This window comes from Canis aureus, chromosome 20, assembly GCF_053574225.1.
Source record: "Canis aureus isolate CA01 chromosome 20, VMU_Caureus_v.1.0, whole genome shotgun sequence".
NCBI lineage: Eukaryota > Metazoa > Chordata > Mammalia > Carnivora > Canidae > Canis > Canis aureus.
The window spans coordinates 7,732,742-7,750,208 of NC_135630.1; the positions used below are offsets into that span (position 1 = coordinate 7,732,742).

At 43.2% G+C, this 17,467-nt stretch overlaps 1 protein-coding gene across 2 annotated transcripts in view; it reads left to right on the plus strand.

The window, feature by feature from the left end:
- RNF150 (ring finger protein 150) overlaps window positions 1-17,467 on the plus strand; it is a 241,884-nt gene that overhangs the window by 173,185 nt on the left and 51,232 nt on the right. For both annotated transcript variants that reach the window (XR_013358684.1, XM_077860935.1), the window contains exon 5: window positions 16,593-16,689. Coding sequence is in view for 1 of the 2 variants with exons in the window: in XM_077860935.1 (XP_077717061.1) it covers window positions 16,593-16,689 (97 nt within the window). In the remaining variant the exon portion in view is untranslated. The remainder of the gene's footprint in view (window positions 1-16,592; window positions 16,690-17,467) is intronic.

Below are 17,467 nucleotides of genomic sequence, written 5' to 3' on the forward strand. Positions count from 1 at the left end.
CACGTCTCAGCGATCTGGGGTTCAATTTGTGACCATAGCAAAGCCTAGTCTAGCTAACGCGCTGGGGTTGCCAGAGAAGAGGCGAACACCAAGGAAGGCGGTATGGAAGGCATTCTCCTCTCAGACCTGTTTATGGCACCTTTATGGATTTCTGCATCCCCCAAGTCACCTTAGGGGGTTTCTAGGATAAACATTTGCCATGTTTTTAAAACCTTGTCATCATCTTTTTCAACTAATAGATCTCATCTGCCATACTTCATTCAACTATTTTTGGGCATTTAAGCTGTTCCCCACACGTATACATTTTTTTTGCTATTATGAATAATGGTGTGATAAATAGCTATGCATGTAGACCTTAGGTCACATTTCAGATTATTTCCTCGCTTCTGAGGTTGTGAATTCAAATTGCCTAAATGTTTTCCATAAAGCTGCACTGAAGGAGTGTTCCAGTCAGTCAAAGGTAAGAATATCTCAACTGAAGATAACTGGCAGGACCCTGGAATTGATAGAGTGTAGTGCACACGCCAGGGATAATGTATAGAGGTGGACAGGCCCAGATCCTATAGGCCCTGAATGCCCACCTAGATTATGGCCCAGGGCTGGGGGGTCTGCTGAGGGGTTGAGCGTTTGCCGTATACATAGCGTGCTAACACCGTGTGGAATAGAGCTCAGAGGGGTCTGACAGGAGTCTGGGGACCAGTTAGGAGACTATTGCAAAGTCAGGGTAAGACATGCTGGCAGCCTGAACTGGAATATTGGCACTGGGAATGTAGAGAGGTAGATCTAGCCAGGAGAGATTTGGGAAGTGAACCCAGCATGAGACAGCATTTGGAGTGGTTGAAAATGGCTGCCCATATCAGCTGGTGACTGCTAGTGCATCTGTTTGTTTATATTTAAAACATGCTCATATCTTTCATTCTGATTCTAAATAATAGAAAAAAATCCAACAGGTAGCACACTGTTGCTCAAAAACTGTAATGGAAGAAACAGATTTTATAACAGAAAAAAAAAATCACCAAATGTCTTGAGGACCAGCTTTGGCTTATCCTCTTAAGACTTTCTTCTGAGTTACTGGCCCTAGAACATGCCCAGAACTTAGTCATTTAGTCAAAGTTCTATTTTGGTTAGATAATTGTTGGTAAAAGCTATGCTATTCTTCCTCTTTCTCTTCTCTCCATTTTAGGAACAAGGCTTAATTTCAATTGTATCAGTCTGAGAGCTCTCTTTAGTAGTTGGAGACATAGAATATATCATACTGTCCTTTCTTTTTTGGTTTTTTTGAAACTTAACTCTAAATTTTTACAAAGATCAGAGCACAAATAATAGCATTTGGTTTTTTTGTTTGTTTTTTGTCTGTGTTTTAAAGATTTTATTTATTCATGAGAGATACAGAGGGAGAGAGGCAGAGACACAGGCAGAGGGAGAAGCAGGCTCCCCGCGAGGACCCCGATGCAGGACTCGATTCCAGGACCCCAGGGTCACGCCCTGAGCTGGAGGCAGACACTCAACCACACTGTTGAGTGTTTTTGAAGGCTGTTGAAAAGTCAAAGCTAAAGCTAGTTTTGATGAATTCTTTGAAAAGCCTGTTACATATGTCTCATCATAAGATGCTCATACGTCATCCCTGTCCATCTAACCAATCAGACAGCCAACTGCTTTCCTTTTGCAGGTGATGTAACTGATAGATATTTTTAACATTGACCTAATTACTGACCCCTCGGGTACTATAATGCATTAACTCCTGTGCTCTAGGCCAGGTGACGTTTTCATCTACCGGAGAAGCAGCTCTGGGAGACATCTAGTATAGAGTACATGGCAAACAGTAGAGGGAACCATTTGTGAAGCTTTCTGAACAAACATGTATCCTATGACTTCCAGAGTGACTTGTCTGGCAAGGCCCAGCCTCCGTAAATCAAATCAACACAATGTACTGAGCTAATGGACGACCACTGTTAGTGGCTTGCCTCTGATGGGCCTCCTTGGAAAACTTCATTATGTCTCAGAGAATTTCCTTGTTTTTATTGGATGCCTCCAACCAAACCCATTTGGGCAATTCATAGCCTCCCCTGCTTCTCCTGAAACTCTGATATGAGATCCACGTCTCGGATCCTTTAATGACAACCCAAGACAATATCCCAGTTCAACCCTGATATTCAACTGTGAACTTCCATTTTTTTAGGGGGCAAAGGGTCTCTCATTCACTCTCCCTGCCAGGCACTACAGGAACATGATAAGCCACATAACATAAAAAAGAGTTATAATCTCATATAAAAAGGAACATCATTTTAATATTTGAAAGCACTAAAAATAGAGACTCGCCCCTTAAGATTTTTAACCTCAGGGACCAATCTGATTTTAAGATGAGTCAAATGAACTGAATGTCTCTGTGGACAGAAAATTCCAAACTGTTTATGAGTAAAAAAAAAAAAAAATTATAAAGCTCTGTAATGTGATCAAGATTCTGAGCATGAGTCCTAGAACGCGTGAGGTGGAAAACAAAGTGGTGCTTCCTAGCTAGGCAGAAATGGTCTATCCTGGCTTTACCCTGCCGTGCCTCTTACATATGCTTTATTAAGAACAGATTGTTTTTCCAAGTTCCTTATTTTTTAAAAGAGTGATAAATGTTGCCTGATTTTCATGAGGTTTGACTTCACCTTTCATGCCCATGTTATACAAATTAGATTATTGGTCATCATTTTAACAGCTGTTTCTTCATAGATGTGCTTGTAAAAATAACTTCAGGGTTTTATTGCTAATTGTGGGAAATTTTGAAACTATAGAGAAAAGTGTAAAAAAAGTAAATCTAACCTCACTAGAAAATAATTATCATTAATATTGGTATATTAATTTTTCTACTGCATGAATGTAAGCATCACTTGTATATTGCTCAACATTGTGGAGTCAGGCAATTAATACAGTTTGTATTCTGCTTTCTTGTTTGATATTAAAAAGTAAACATTTTCCTGTAACTTTAAAAATTATTTTAAGGGGCACTGGGTGGTGTGGATGGTTAAGCATCTGACTTGGTTTTCCGTGTGGGGCTCCATGCTCAGGGCACAGTCTGCTTGGGATTCTCTCTCCCTCTCCTTCCCACTCATGCTCTCTCTCTTACATAGATTAATCTTTAAAATAAAAAAGAAATGAAGATACTTTTAGTGGTTGCATAATCAAGTCCATTATTGGAGTTTATTTAACTATCCCCTACCGTTTGGCAAATAAATTGCTTCTAGTTTTCATCATAAAATCATGACGTTAATTGTTTACATTTTTTTTCTGCATTTATCCCTTAAGATACATTCCAAAAAGTGACTTTATTGGATCAAAAGTGATTTTAAGAGTCTTGATAAGTTCGTCCCAACTGCTTTCCTAAAAAGTGACAGTGATTCCCTCCTCACTAACAGGATGAGAGCGTGCTTATGTTTCGTGTGCCTTCAGGACCATGAACTCGCATGGTCTAAGCATCGTTCTTATCTGAATAACCAAGTATAAAAAGAGTGCTTAGTTTTGGTTCCCATGTCTTTGATTTCTCTGAGATGTTACTATTAACTACCACAGTATTGTACTTAGTCCGCTACCATTGACTAACTCATAAATCATGTCTAATGTAAATTGTCAGTAGCTGTAAGATGCTTCCTAATTTCAGAGTTGTTAAAACAGTGGAGAGGGGGAGGGAAGGGTATGGCCTAGAATTTGTAAAATGTGATATTAACTATTTTTAATATTGGTTTTCATATTTTTAGTAAATAGTGCTTTTTCTCATTTAAGTATTTTTATTTTGTTTTTATAAAGCTTTCTGATTAGCAGGAAAAAAAGTACATTATAAAATTTATGAATTTTTATCCTTTATCTCTATAATGCTCCCCTATAGGAAATAAGATAGCTGATCAATTAACTGTATTTTTCAAATTTATCTGAAATTTATGCTGGTATAGAGCATCTCACTAGCACCGTGTATGAAAACTATTATTTAAAAAACTCAGGGTGTCTGGGTGGCTCAGTTGGTTAAGCATCTACTTTTGGCTCAGGTCATGATCCCAGAGTCCTGGGATCGAGCCCCATGTCAGGCCCCTGGCTCAGCGGGGAGCCTGTTTCTCCCTCTGCCCTGTTTACCCTCTGCTCATGCTCTCTCTCTCGCTATCTCTCTCTCTCTCTCTCTCTCTCAAATAAATAAAATATTTTTAAAATTAAATAAAATAATAAACAATAGATTTTTTAAATTAAAAACTCATTTTTTCAGGAACATAATTTTACATACTCTGCCTAACTCAAAGTTATACAGTGTGAGGGGAGTTTAAAATGGCACAGTTGCTTTGGAAATCTGTTGGACAATATCTACTAAAGCTAAACACATACTATCCTCTAACCTAGCAATTCCACTCTTGGATCTGTCTCCAAGAAAATGAATGCATACATTCACAGAAACACTTGTACAAGAATTGAATTGTCATAGCATGTTTTTTCATTATGGGCAAAAAATGAGAACAACCCAAATGTCTAACCACAGGAAAATCTATAGATCAATTTGGTATATACATACGATGGATTATGAGCAATAAAAAGAAACAAGCTATTGATGTCCATCAAATCATACAAATCTGAAAACATCATGTTGAGCAAAAGAAGCCAGGAAAAAACAAATACATGCCTTTATGATTCCATTTATGCAAAATTCAATCACAGGCAAAGCTAGTCTGTCATAATGGTGGATTCACAGCAAGGAGTGGCCATTGACTGGCAAGGGGAAGAGAGAAGTGTCTGGGTTGATGGAAACAGAGTATATCCTTAGCCAGATATTTGTACATAAATATATACATGCAGTATATTATTTATAATACTGTATATTATTTATATACAGTAAACCATCAAGCTTTCTTAAGACCTGTGCAATATCCTGAATATACCTTCATTTCAAATAATGGCAAAAAATGTTTTAAGCACCAAAGAAGCTATGTTGTGGACTTTTTTAAAAAGCAGCTCAAAAATAAATAAATAAATAAATAAATAAATAAATAAATAAATAAATAACAGCTCACTTTGTACATTAGTCAAAATTACATAAAATTTAAAGTCGAAGTCTGTTGATGGTGTTTTCTAGTAATTTTTCCTTTGATTCCTTTGGGTTTATGTGTACACGCTACCAAAAATTCATTATCACTTAATCTAAGGGATTAAAGGAAGGAAACATGAAAGCAAATGGCAATGCTGATAAATCGTGTCTGATGAGTTATTTTCTGTTGTATTTTCAACAGAGCAAATGCTGCCTTAGGAAAGAAGTCTTGAACTGTAATAACCTTGTTAAATATGGCATTCTGACTTCAAATGTCCTGATCCCCAGTTATATTAATCAACTAGACACACGGGACAAATGCCAACCAGCTTTGCTGCCCCAGCTAAACGATATAATTAGACCAGGGTCAAGTTTTAAGCACAGAGCCTCCCTCGACCAGAACCTAGAGGAGTGAGACACCTATAAAATGAGAGTTTCTGCTATTCCTTTGTAACCTGCATTCCCGCACAACCAGTTTCTTCCCTTGTAGCTAAAAAAGACATTGAGTTTAGTAGCCGGAGGATCTGATACAATTTCTTAGTATTTAAAGTTCTGTTGGTTTTTCTTTAATGCTCTTTAAACCTAATCCTGTGGACAACTGGGTGAAATTAAGTGGCTGTTTATTACAATACTTCCATGTTGAAAAGCACTCTGCTGCTCTTTTACAGACAGTGTCTGATTTGTGTGTCACAGCAGCCTGCAGGTGCCATTAAGGCTCCTTTTATTTTGCTACAAGAAACCCTGGACTCCGAGAGGCTGGTCACAGGGCCCAAAGCAAAGTCAGGATCTCTGACTTTTGAGCCAGTGTCCTTCCCACTGTGAAGCTGGCAGCAGATGTGACACCGTCAGCCGCCCTCACCCTGCTGCACAAGGCTGCTCTGCCCAGCACGTGGGGTGATAGGGCTTTGACTAGGTTGGCTCAGAAGCCCCCGTCCCTGCCAGGCCGAATGGCTAAGCACCCCAAGGGAGACGAATCGATTGTAGGCTGGCTTTAAGGGTCCTACTTTCTCCACACTGATCCCAAGCCTGGTCCTGTGGCCACGAAAACAGGCCGGCCTTCTGCACAGGAGGGCCATGCTGGTGCTGGGGAGGTGAGCAGTACTTCACTTCCCTGCATCCTCTTTCTTCCCCTCCATCAGGTAAAACTTCTAGCACAGCAGAGTAGCTTGCCAAGACGAAGTAATTATGGTTTGTTTTGTTTTTGTTTTTTTTAAAGATTTTATTTACTTATTCATGAGACACAGAGAGAAGGGGAGGGGCAGAGACACAGGCAGAGGGAGAAGCAGGCTCCATGCAGGGAGCCCAACGTGGGACTCGATCCCGGGTCTCCAGGATCAGGCCCTGGGCTGAAGGCGGCGCTAAACCACTGAGCCACCCGGGCTGCCCAGTAATTATGTTTTTAAACAATAGCCAGGATATGGTTACTGATGGTTCTGTGTGATAGTTCATTTTTCCTTTTCCTTTCTCCTTTTTTTGTTTTAAACAGTGTTTGCATAACTTGAGATTGGGAAAACGCAGTTTCTCATAATTGCCCCATACACTTCAGACCAAGCCCCATCGCAGACTCACCCCCGCGGTGAGGCACTGGGCCAGCTGGATAGGGTCACAGCAGGGAGGGGCTGGGGTCTGCTTAACTGGCCTGATCCACACCATCCCCCAGAACGCTCCACCATCACCACGGCAAGGACTTTCTGTATAGGAGACAGAAAACTGAGACTGTGTGGGAGGAAGTAACTTGGTGGGGAGAAGCCCATCGTCTCAAGGCCAGAGGCCGTCTCAGGCCTAGCTCAGCTCTGCGAGCTATCCTCACTGCGGGTATCTCTTGGCTGCTCGGTCCATCTAGATTGTCTCGAAATGCTGATTTGGATCTGTCCCTTTCCAGTTTTATTTCCTGTTCTTACTCTTTAATTGGTCTAGCTTTCAACCCCACTCAGTCTCTCCTGTATATCGGGCTACTGCAGCTCTGTCTTTACTCACGGAAATCCCGTTTTAGACTCTTGCCTCCAGTCGTCACACTTCAGAGTTCTTCCCATCCTGTACTTGCCCAATTTCCTCACACAGTGACTCCTCCTTTCCTTGTACTCTGTGATCTCTCTATGGCCCATCATTTTATATGTCACACCAACATCACTTAAAATAGCTAATGACACACTGTCCATGGAACGCTTATTAGCCAAGCACTTAACAAGCAAGTATTTAATCCTTACGACAACCTGGAAAAGTCTTTTACTAGTCAGGATGGGCTAGGTTGTGCTGCAGCAACAACAATAAAAACTCCCAACACTCAGTGGCTTAACACAACAAAGATTTCTTATGCTCTGTGTTTATTTGTGTGACAACCAAGAGTGTCTGCTCATGGCTGTCAGGTGACTAAGCAGCTACCATCTTGAACATTAATAATTTGGACAGGTCAGTAGTTAAATCCCATGGCCTGAAGTGAAATCTGTTCTTTCTTTTCTTTTCTTTTCTTTTCTTTTCTTTTCTTTTCTTTTCTTTTCTTTTCTTTTCTTTTCTTTTCTTTTCTTTTTTCTTTTTTTTTTTTTTTACTGGCCAGAATTAGTCACGTAGCCATAACTATCAGCAGGAGAACCTGTAATCATTCAATGTGGTTGAAAGACGCAGAGGTAGCATATTGGATGAATCCCATTAACGAGTGCCTCAGATAGGTACTAGTATCCCCATTTTACCGATGAAGGAACTAAGACTCACAGTCACAGGATTGTCAGCCAAGATTAAAAAATGAAACTTGCTCTACCCCCTGGCCTGAGCTTTTAACCTCTGCACAGTATGGACTGTGCATCTTCCTATCAGGCTATCAATTCTTTATTAAAAGCGCCTCACCAACAGGATGCATGTCTGACTCATCTTTGCAGCCCCACTGCTCTGTATAAAGTAGTACTATATTGGGGCACCATCGCTTCTTGGCCTTTTGGCTAAGATCAAGTGTATATTGGGGCACCTGTGTGGCTCTGGGGTTGAGCGTCTGCCTTTGGCTCAGGTCGCGATCCTGGGATCGAGTCCCACATTGGGCTCCCTGCTCAGTGGGAAGCCTGCTTCTCCCTCTGCCTATCTCTCTCTATCTCTCTCTCTCATGAATAAATGAATAAAATCTATAAAATAAAATAAAGTACTACTATATTATACACTAATGAATTCGCTATTGTGTGTTGACTTTCCTACTTTTTCTCAAGTCAACATTCTGAGTAATGAGTTCTGGTATCAGCTTTGGAATCTCTTTAACAACATACAGAAATACTCCTTTCCAGATTTCCTCCTGTATAACTAAGAAATCCACCTTCCATACCGTACTAAAGTGCTACTGTGTCAACAGAGTTCTTTTTTCACTAACAGGGATGGAAATTAAACCTACTGTTTTGCATGACATTGCACAGTAGAAAATGTAGAGAAATCCTGTGATACACTGAATGCCTGGGTTGCTAATTACTCACCTCAGGGATGACATTTAGGCCAAAGATAATGCACAAAAGAAAACACTGATTTCCATGTGTTTTTCAAAGCTGTGACAGTCAAGATTCTGGTCAAGTTCTCATCGAATTCACCTGATTTTAGGAGCAGCTAGACAAATGGAATCCTCTTAAGAAAATCAATGAGAGCAATTTAGATTTCTTTTGTCCTCTGGAGAGGAGTAGAATACATTTCTCCTATGCAACACCCATGACACCGTCTGGGCTCAGCTGACATTCTGGAAGTGCCATCATCACTACCATTTTGGTCACTCTAACCCAGTAATGCTTGTGCACAGATCGGTAAATCAATGTTCTCAAGACAAGATTTGCATAGAAGGAATGGCCCCATGTGAGATCTACCAGACAGTCTAGGAAGGGCATAGACTCATCGATGCCCCTAATGTTTTTGTTAGGAGCCTCTGGCCCCCAGAAGAAGGCAGATTTTGTTTTATATTTTAGAATCCATAAAAATTAAGGAAAGTGCTTCCTGAGCAAGCTCTACAACAGAAAGCTCACTTGCAAGGAATGAGAACTAAATTGTCGCTAATTAAATCATGACTTGGGGAAAATGGACTTTCAGAATTCATTTTTTTCAGCAAACGATACTGAATATCTTGTTCCAGGTACTCTACTAGGTTTTAGTGATAGAAATACTTTGACTCTGCCCTCCAATGTGTCTCAAACTCACTTGGGACACAGAACAGTAAAGCAGGGTGAAGAGTGGGCCTGTAGGGCGATGCTCATTGTTTAAGAGCTGGCATCCATTCTGATATGTCAGTGCCCAGACTGTACCAGTTGTTAAAATACTTTTAGTTTCACCCAGATGTAAACAAATGATTTTAAAAAAGGAGGGGAGGGCTGGATGGCCCAGTCAGTTCAGTGTCCCACTCTTGATTTCCACTCAGCTCATGATCTCAGGGTCGTGCTTGCGTCGGGCTCTACGCAGGGCATGGAGCCTACTTAAGATTCCCTCTCCCTCTCTTCCCCTCACCCCTCCCTCTTGTTAAAAACAAAAACAAAATCATAGTATAGTACTTTAGCTTCTAATGTGCCAGGTAGTATCCTAAGTATTTTATGATTTTATGATTTTCGTCCTTTTTTCTTTTACAACTTAAATTTCTTCTCGGTTTAAAGACCTAAGTGTAAACCAGATTCTTTTTTTGTGGGATAAAAGAGGTTAAGCATTTCAATATTGGTGCAGTCTGCCATATTGCCCTCACAAAGTGTTAGACCAATTTTTGTTCCCACCAAAAGCATATGAGTGTTTACTCCCTTGCCAACATGAGCTATTATCAAGTTTAAAAATAAATGCAAATCATCCACAGAAAATAGCTCACTGTTTTAATTTCCATTTTTCTCATTTAGTTAGGAAACACTTTTGCAATTATTTTTTTAAGATTTTATTTACTTATTTGAGAGCGAACACATGAGTGTGAACAGGGGAACGGGCAGAGTGAGGGGCACAGGGAGAGAATCTCCAGCAGAGATTCCTGGGTGCAGAGCCTGGCACGGGGTTTGATCTCATGACCCTGAGACCATGACCTGAGCAGAAACCCAAGAGTCCAATGCGTAACCGACTGAGCCAACCAGGAGCCCCACTTTTGCGAGTGTTTTAAGACAATTATCTAAAGTCTTAAATTCAATTTGGGCAAAAGTATCAGCAAGGAATACTCCGTCATCAGCAGTAATTATGCATGTGTGAAAATGTGTTAGAACAAATAAAACGATTTTAAGAAATCTGGATATAAGATCAACATGTAATTAGTGGTTTTCAGTTGACTGGAATGATATTAGCTAAGCAGTACCAAACCTACTTATCTTTTTTCCCTTTTTTTCTTGTTAGCTTTTGACCTCCTCCCCGATTTCTCCCATTCACCACTGGCAACTAGCCATCCGTTGTCTATATCTATGAGCTTGTTGTGCTGTTGCTGTTGTTGTCTTTGTTTTTAGATTTCACACATACGAGTGATCATAGGGTATTTCTCTTTCTCTGACTTATTTAACTTCGTACCATGCCCTCCAGGTTCATCCATGTTGTCACAAATGGTGAGATCTCATTCTTTTTGTGGCTGAGGGTAATATATTCCATTATGTATGAGTGTATGCGTGTGTGTGTGTGTGTGTGTGTACACTACATTTCTTTATCCATTTGTCCATGGGTCTACTAACTTTGGGCTTCATTTGTTCTTCTTTATCTCCTTTGTCCTTTGGGATCACCGCCCTCTGAAAGACGATCACAAACAATACCACTTCAGAGGGTTGTTACACCAAGTAAAGGATATTGTCGTATAAAAAACAGAAGACAAAACTGTGCCACAGTGAAGTCACTTGCTCAAGGTCACAAAGCTGGGAGTGGTGGTCAAACTCTGAAATTCAGAACGCATCCTGAGCTACGGCAACATATGTAGGAAAACCCAATAGGGCCAAAAAGGAAAAGAAACAAACTCTCCTTGGCAGAGTTTCGAGAAAAGGGATGGGGTGTTCAGAGAAGGGATATCTGAGCTGTGACTTGAAATACGAGGAAGGTTTGACATACCAGGAGGAGAAAAATGAGAAGGACATTGCAGGGCGACGGTGAAAGTGTGGGGTAAGCGTGGAGGCAGAACAGAGGATGTGACAAGTGCCGGCTGGGGTGAGCCCTCTGTTCCTGCATTTTGACTTGGTGCCATAGGGAGGGGGGAGCAGCTGAAGCACTTCAAGTCCGTGGAGAGATACATGTTTGTATTTCAGAAAGCTAAAGCAAGAAAGGGGAACCACAGCATGTCAAGAAGAGCCCTCAGAGAAGGCTGGGCATGACTTTCTGTGGTACTCAATGGTACAAATATGAAAATCTTGTGGGAAGATGATAGAGCTGCCAACTAACGTTTACCAGATCTGCAGGGCGGTGGAGAGTGGAGAGGACAAACATGTAGAGGCCGGTGTTATCCTCTTCCCAGATAAATCAAGCAAACTAATATCTAAGTCCGGAGGAGGCCAATGTCTGCCAGCTTTTCTCTTCCGTAGCCAAGTGAGTACGCTTAAGGCAGATCACTTTTCCCTTTGGTTTTCCTGATCCCCAACCCCTGTAACTAAGATACTGCCTCCTGGAAGCTGAACCACAAAACTACATCATTGGGAACCCCACCCCCACCCCTCACCCCCTACCCATGACAGGCAGTGGGGGAGAAAGGGTGGGGGAGGGCAGAGTTAGGTAAAACCAATGACTGCAGGACCGGCTTTGAGCCCTAGCTCGGCGGCTTACTAGCTCTTTGGATAATTCTACTTATTTTGATGAGCTTTAGCTTACTTTTCCATAAAATGGGAATAATCTACCTCATAGAGCTGTTATGAATTAATAAGGTATATAACTTGTCTGGTACATAGTAGACATTCAGTAACCAGTAGATATTTACTAATTAAATTCGTGTTTATTAATTCAAAACCTCTGACTTCATTGGCAACTTTACAAATAAGGTTCTGAGGCTCCGGAGAAATATCTTGACTACCCACAGAAGCCCTGGATATCTCCTATTTAAATAGTTAATGTTGCCTGGATCCCTGAGTGACTCATGTTCTTTTTGATAACCATTTCACTGAAGGGAATGAAACAGCCTGTATTGGTGCTAAAAGGAAAGTCATGGAATTTCGATGACAGGGTCTGACAAAGCCTACAAAAACAAATGAGATGGAAAGGCGGAAGAGCTCCTTTCTTTGTCCAGGTGAAGAAAAAATAATGCCATTTAATTGGAGATGGTGTCGCACACATCGGCAAAAGGACAACAGAAAATAAGGATTAGGATTAATAAATGGGGAAATGAGTTTAACTAGGTCATTAGTGCTAAAAAAAAAAAAGGGTGAGAACTTATTTTATTACTCATAGTCAGCTCAGCCTCATTATGCAGTTGTCAGCACCATCTTTTGTCAGGTGTTTGAAGAAGTTTTTCTTAAACATTTGCTTCCCTTTGATGAATTAAGAGGGAGAAGGGTTTTGGGCAGCCCTCTGTTTTATTCCTAGCTTGCCAGGACTGCTAAGAGACAGAGTATCTTGTCCCATTGTTCCCCAGTATATACTTTATCACGCAGCCTTTGTTAAAGCTTGGGAAGGAACAGTCCTGGGCCATGAATCGTACAAACAAGATGAGTTGCGACTGACTTCGTCATAGGGATGTTTACTCAACCATTGGTGCATCTCACTAAAGGCTGGACTCTTTCCATCTCTTTGTTTATTTATTTAGTAACTTTTGTTATTCTTTCCACTGAGGAGGGAAAAAATTGTTTTAAAATCCCAATTATAAAAAACAAAAAAAAATCCCAATTATAAAGTTATAGTCTCTATATTTGATGGTCAACACAAGAAATATGGTGCTAGAAATAAATGAATGCTGGTTAATAATCAGCACGATTGCCCTATGTGTGTTTTTTGCCCTCGTTCTCCTTTGATTTTTTAAAATTTGCCTTTACTCGTTAAAATGTTAAAAGTCTATTCTAAAGAGTAGAAACCAAAGTAATAACATAATATCTAAAAACAAGATGCAGTACGATGGTATTAATAAGATTAATGGTAGCTTACAATTAAGGAGGGCCAAGAGTTATGTTTTAAGCTTTGGGGTCACTATTTATCCCTGTACCCCAACACACACACACACGCGCACACACACACACACAGAGTCGTTCACTTGCAAACTGCATACTTAGAAGAAAATTTCCCAGGTGAGCAACTGAGCCTTGGAGATCCAAGAGTTGCCTCAGACCAGAAAGCCAGAAAACAGTGGATCCAGGAGTGTGGCTTTTCAGTGGCTTCTCTGTTGCAGTTCACAGGGAACCACGGAAGCACCAGGGAAGCTGCATTGGTGGAAGGACCTTGTCTTATTCATCTTTGTACCCAGCCCCTAGCACAGAACAGAATGGAACAAGGGGGCGACGTAACTAGCACTGTATTTTAAGAAGATAAATCTGGCAAGGATGAGTGGGATGAGCAGGAAAAGCTGGTGACATGGAGAGCAGTTTAGATGTTCTTGCAATAATAAAGAACATTAGCAAGACTAGGAACGAGGGAGGAGCATTGAGAATAGACACGAAGCAGGACATGTGGAAGATGTAGCAAGAGTGAGGCCATGTGGCTTGATGACCATGTGTAGGCCATGAGGAGTACCAGGTCTTTTGACAAATATCCATTCATATGGCAAATATTTCTTGAGTATCAACTTTGTTCTAGATGCTGGGGATAAAACAGTGATTCAGGCAAACGAGGATTTTGCTCTAGTGGACCTTATATTCTCATTGGAGGATGTATTGGTCCCCGTTCTCCAGAGAATCCCATCACATCCCACTGTATGATCCATCACTTGTGTATGTATATATATGAGAGAGCGTTTTCGAAGCATTGCTTTTTTTAAAAAAAGATTTTATTTATTCATGAGAGACACAGAGAGAGAGAGGCAGAGACACAGGCAGAGGGAGAAGCAGGCTCCATGCAGGGAGCCCGACGTGGGACTCGAACCCGGGTCTCCAGGATCAGGCCCTGGGCCGAAGGCGGTGCTAAACCACTGAGCCACCCGGGCTGCCCGTGGCATTGCTTTTTCAAGAAATTACCTATGTGATTGTAGGGCTGACAAGTCGGGAATCTATAGGGCAGGCTTACAGGCTGGGAACTCGAGTAGAATCCGATGCTGCTGACAGGACGCAGAATTTCTGCTTCCCCAGTAAACCTCAGTTTTGTTCTCGTGGCCTTTAACTGATTAAATAAGTTCCACCTAGATATTTAGGATAATCTCCTTTATTTAAAGTCAACTGATTGTCCTTGGTAACCAGCTCTCTGACATTGCCCTAGATGAGTGTTTGATTGACTGGGCTCAACAGCCTCGCCAAGTTGACCCACGAAACCTACCATCACGGAGATATCAGAATGAACAGGACACAAAGAGGAGTGACTTGGGGGGTTCGAATCGTTACCAGCTTTTGTGGGCCCTGGGAAGACTTCTCTGCCTCTTCAGCTTACAGATGAGGTGTCTGAGGCTTGAGGATATTAAGAGACTTGCTGAAGCTCAAACAGCTACTGACTGGCCCTCCCGTCATTCCGACTCCAGCACATATGCAGGAAACACAGTCGAGGCCGCCTCCCCAGAACAGCCAGAAGGATCACAGTGTTTGACTCTCTTCCCCAAAGGCCTGCCAGTTGGTGAGCAAGTTCAGATTCAGAACTTGTTTCCTGGGGGATCCTGGGTGGCTCAGTTGGTTAAGCGCCTACCTTTAGCTCAGGTCATGATCCCAGGGTCCTGGGATCAAGTTCCGCATCAGCCTCCCTGCTCAGTGGGGAGCCTGCTTCTCCCTCTCCCTCCACTGCTCCTCCCCCCACTCATGCCCGTTCTCTCAAATAAATATATAGATAAAATTTAAAAAAAGAGAGAGAGAGAAAAAGAACTTGTTTCCTGAGTGCAGAGCCTGAACGTAGGGAGGTCCATACTGGTTTTGGGGGGACGGGGTGGCTTCATCCTGCACTAGTCCCTCCCTCATTCCTGCCAGAGCCCAGCTCAGGGCTCTTGTGCCAACCAGTCGGTCATTCTTCCCGGAATACTTGTCTCCCCTCCCCTTCATGCGAGTAACGTCTGTGTAGCCCTTGAGCGTTCCTTTGGCACATCATCAGGAAAGTCTTCCCTGAGTACCCAAACTAGATAAATCTCCCAGTTATAAGCCTCCCTAAACTGTGTTCTTCTAATGTGACATGCAGCACTGTTGTCGCTAAGTAGTTTATTTATATTATTTTATTAACTTCTGTTCCTCCTCTCACACTCCCTGGGGGAAGGAGGCAAATCGCTACCATGCTGATTCCCAGCGCTGAGCGTAATTCTTGGCATTTATTACTTGATTGGACAAAGGTATGGATAAAGGAACCAATGAATGTGATATGTGTCATCCAAGGAATAAATCTGTAGGCATTCCAGACAATCATCTGGAAACATGATGACTCATGCAGGTGGCTTCTCTCCTGTCCCAATCCCCGGTCTAATCCTATGCGGTGTACAGCCAACCCCATCCTTGGCACGTGGGGTTCTTCTCAATGTCCATTTAAAGGGTGGCTCTTCCTGCGCTCTTCCCTAAGTTAGGGGTCCCTCTTAAGCATTGGAGCCTAAAGCCCTTGAACCCAGAGAAAACAGAACTGTTAGAACAAAAGAGGATGAAGGTGCGAGAGAGAGTGGACAGTATTCCAGGAATAGTGCGCCGCCAGGGACAGGCAGGCGTGGACAGAATGTTCTGCGAAGCCCTCCTGCTTAAGACAGGCCATGCTCTGTCCTCTCACCCCAGGCAGCAAGTTCTGACTGCTTCTGCCTGTGGGCTGGAGTCTCACGAGTGAGAAGACGAGCTTCGGACTCGAGCAGCCCCTGGTGACCTCTTGGGCTCCTGAGAGCCAAGTTGAGGGAGAGGCCGGCTGGAGGCCCCCCTGCCCCTGAGCGCCTGCCCTCCGCCCGGGCCGTCGGGGCTCCCGGGAGCGGCGCTTGGGGACGGCAGTGGGGCAGGGCAGCCATGCAAGCAGCTCGGGTTGTTCACTGCGCCTTCCGGTTCGACAGCCGGCAGCCAGAACCACGTAAAATGGCGTCTGTGTGGTTAAATGCTTCCCGGAGCTCCCCTGCCCTTCGGTGTGAGAGCCCAAATATTCATGGAAACGAGCCTTTGTTTTGCAGTCGTCTTCTGACTGTGGAAAAAGAAACTTAGGATTTATTTACAAGTAGCCTCTCTCGAGTTATCCTGAAAGGCCTGTGAAGTCCTCCCCCCGCCACCACCACCCCCACTGACATTCTTTCCACTAAGCATTCTTCCTAGCGAGAAAGAGAAAAAAATCTGTGTCTTCATTCTCTCCATTTTCTGAAACTTGGAAGACTCAGTTGTGAATCATATAGGACAGTCGTGGGATCCAGAGAAATTTTGAGTCTATCAGCGCAGGGTGTAAGAGGAATCTCACTGGCCCAGGAGTGAGGAGACGGAGGTGTGAGTCTTGGCTCTGCCTCCTGCAGTCGAGTGACCTTGGACAAGTCTCTGGGCTGTGGTGGACTAGGTAGTGTCTGCAGTTACCGCCGCTCTAAGATGTATGGTTCTCATTGCAGGCATCTTTTCCACAAATCCTGTGTTGACCCCTGGCTTCTAGACCATCGTACCTGTCCCATGTGCAAGATGAACATTCTTAAAGCCCTAGGGATCCCGGTAAGCACAGCACAGCCTACAGCCTCGTAATGTGTGTCTTTCTGCATTACCCCCAAAGCAGGGAGAAAGCCTCACACCTGGATTTTCTCTAACCCCTCGTCTGCACGGCAGGGGCGTCCTCTGACGAGGCCCCAAGAGAATGCACATGTCTGGAAACATTTCTCCTCTCGCTTTTTCTCAGTTCAAGAACGTCACGACCCTCTCACCACATCTGTGTCTGTGAATCGAGATGCTGCTTATGCAGCTCGTAGGCTTCTCACCTGGGCCCCAGGGTGTGAGTGCAGGCAGGACACAGCAGAGGCTGGACGGCCCAGTTGCACTTTGCTCGCCTCCCGTGTCATTACTCAGTGCCTGCGAGGAGAGCCGCACGCCTCACCTTCTGTGCTGCCCCACACCCAGCTTTCCTTGCAAAGGAACTCTTCTGGACAAGGGAACCTGGCCCAGAGCCCGTGCTCAACCTCAGGTCTCTGCAGAGAGAACAGGGAACCAGAGCCACTTAATTCCAGCGCTACCATCCCACCGGTGCGCTCAGTTAGAGGTTTAAAAAATGTAGTCACTCCCCCAGTGCAAAGAGAATCCCACCAGCTGGCGGCTTGCTGCTCCAGGGAAGGCTCTTCCCCAGACTGTGTTAAAGCGAAGCCCACAAACTGGTGGTTGGTGAGACCCCAGCTGATGTGGTGAGGGCAGGAAGCAAGCCAGGCCACCAAATCCGAGGGCTGCACACAGGGATGAGAAGAACATAGGCACTTTCTGGAAGCAACTAGACAGCCAGGATCCA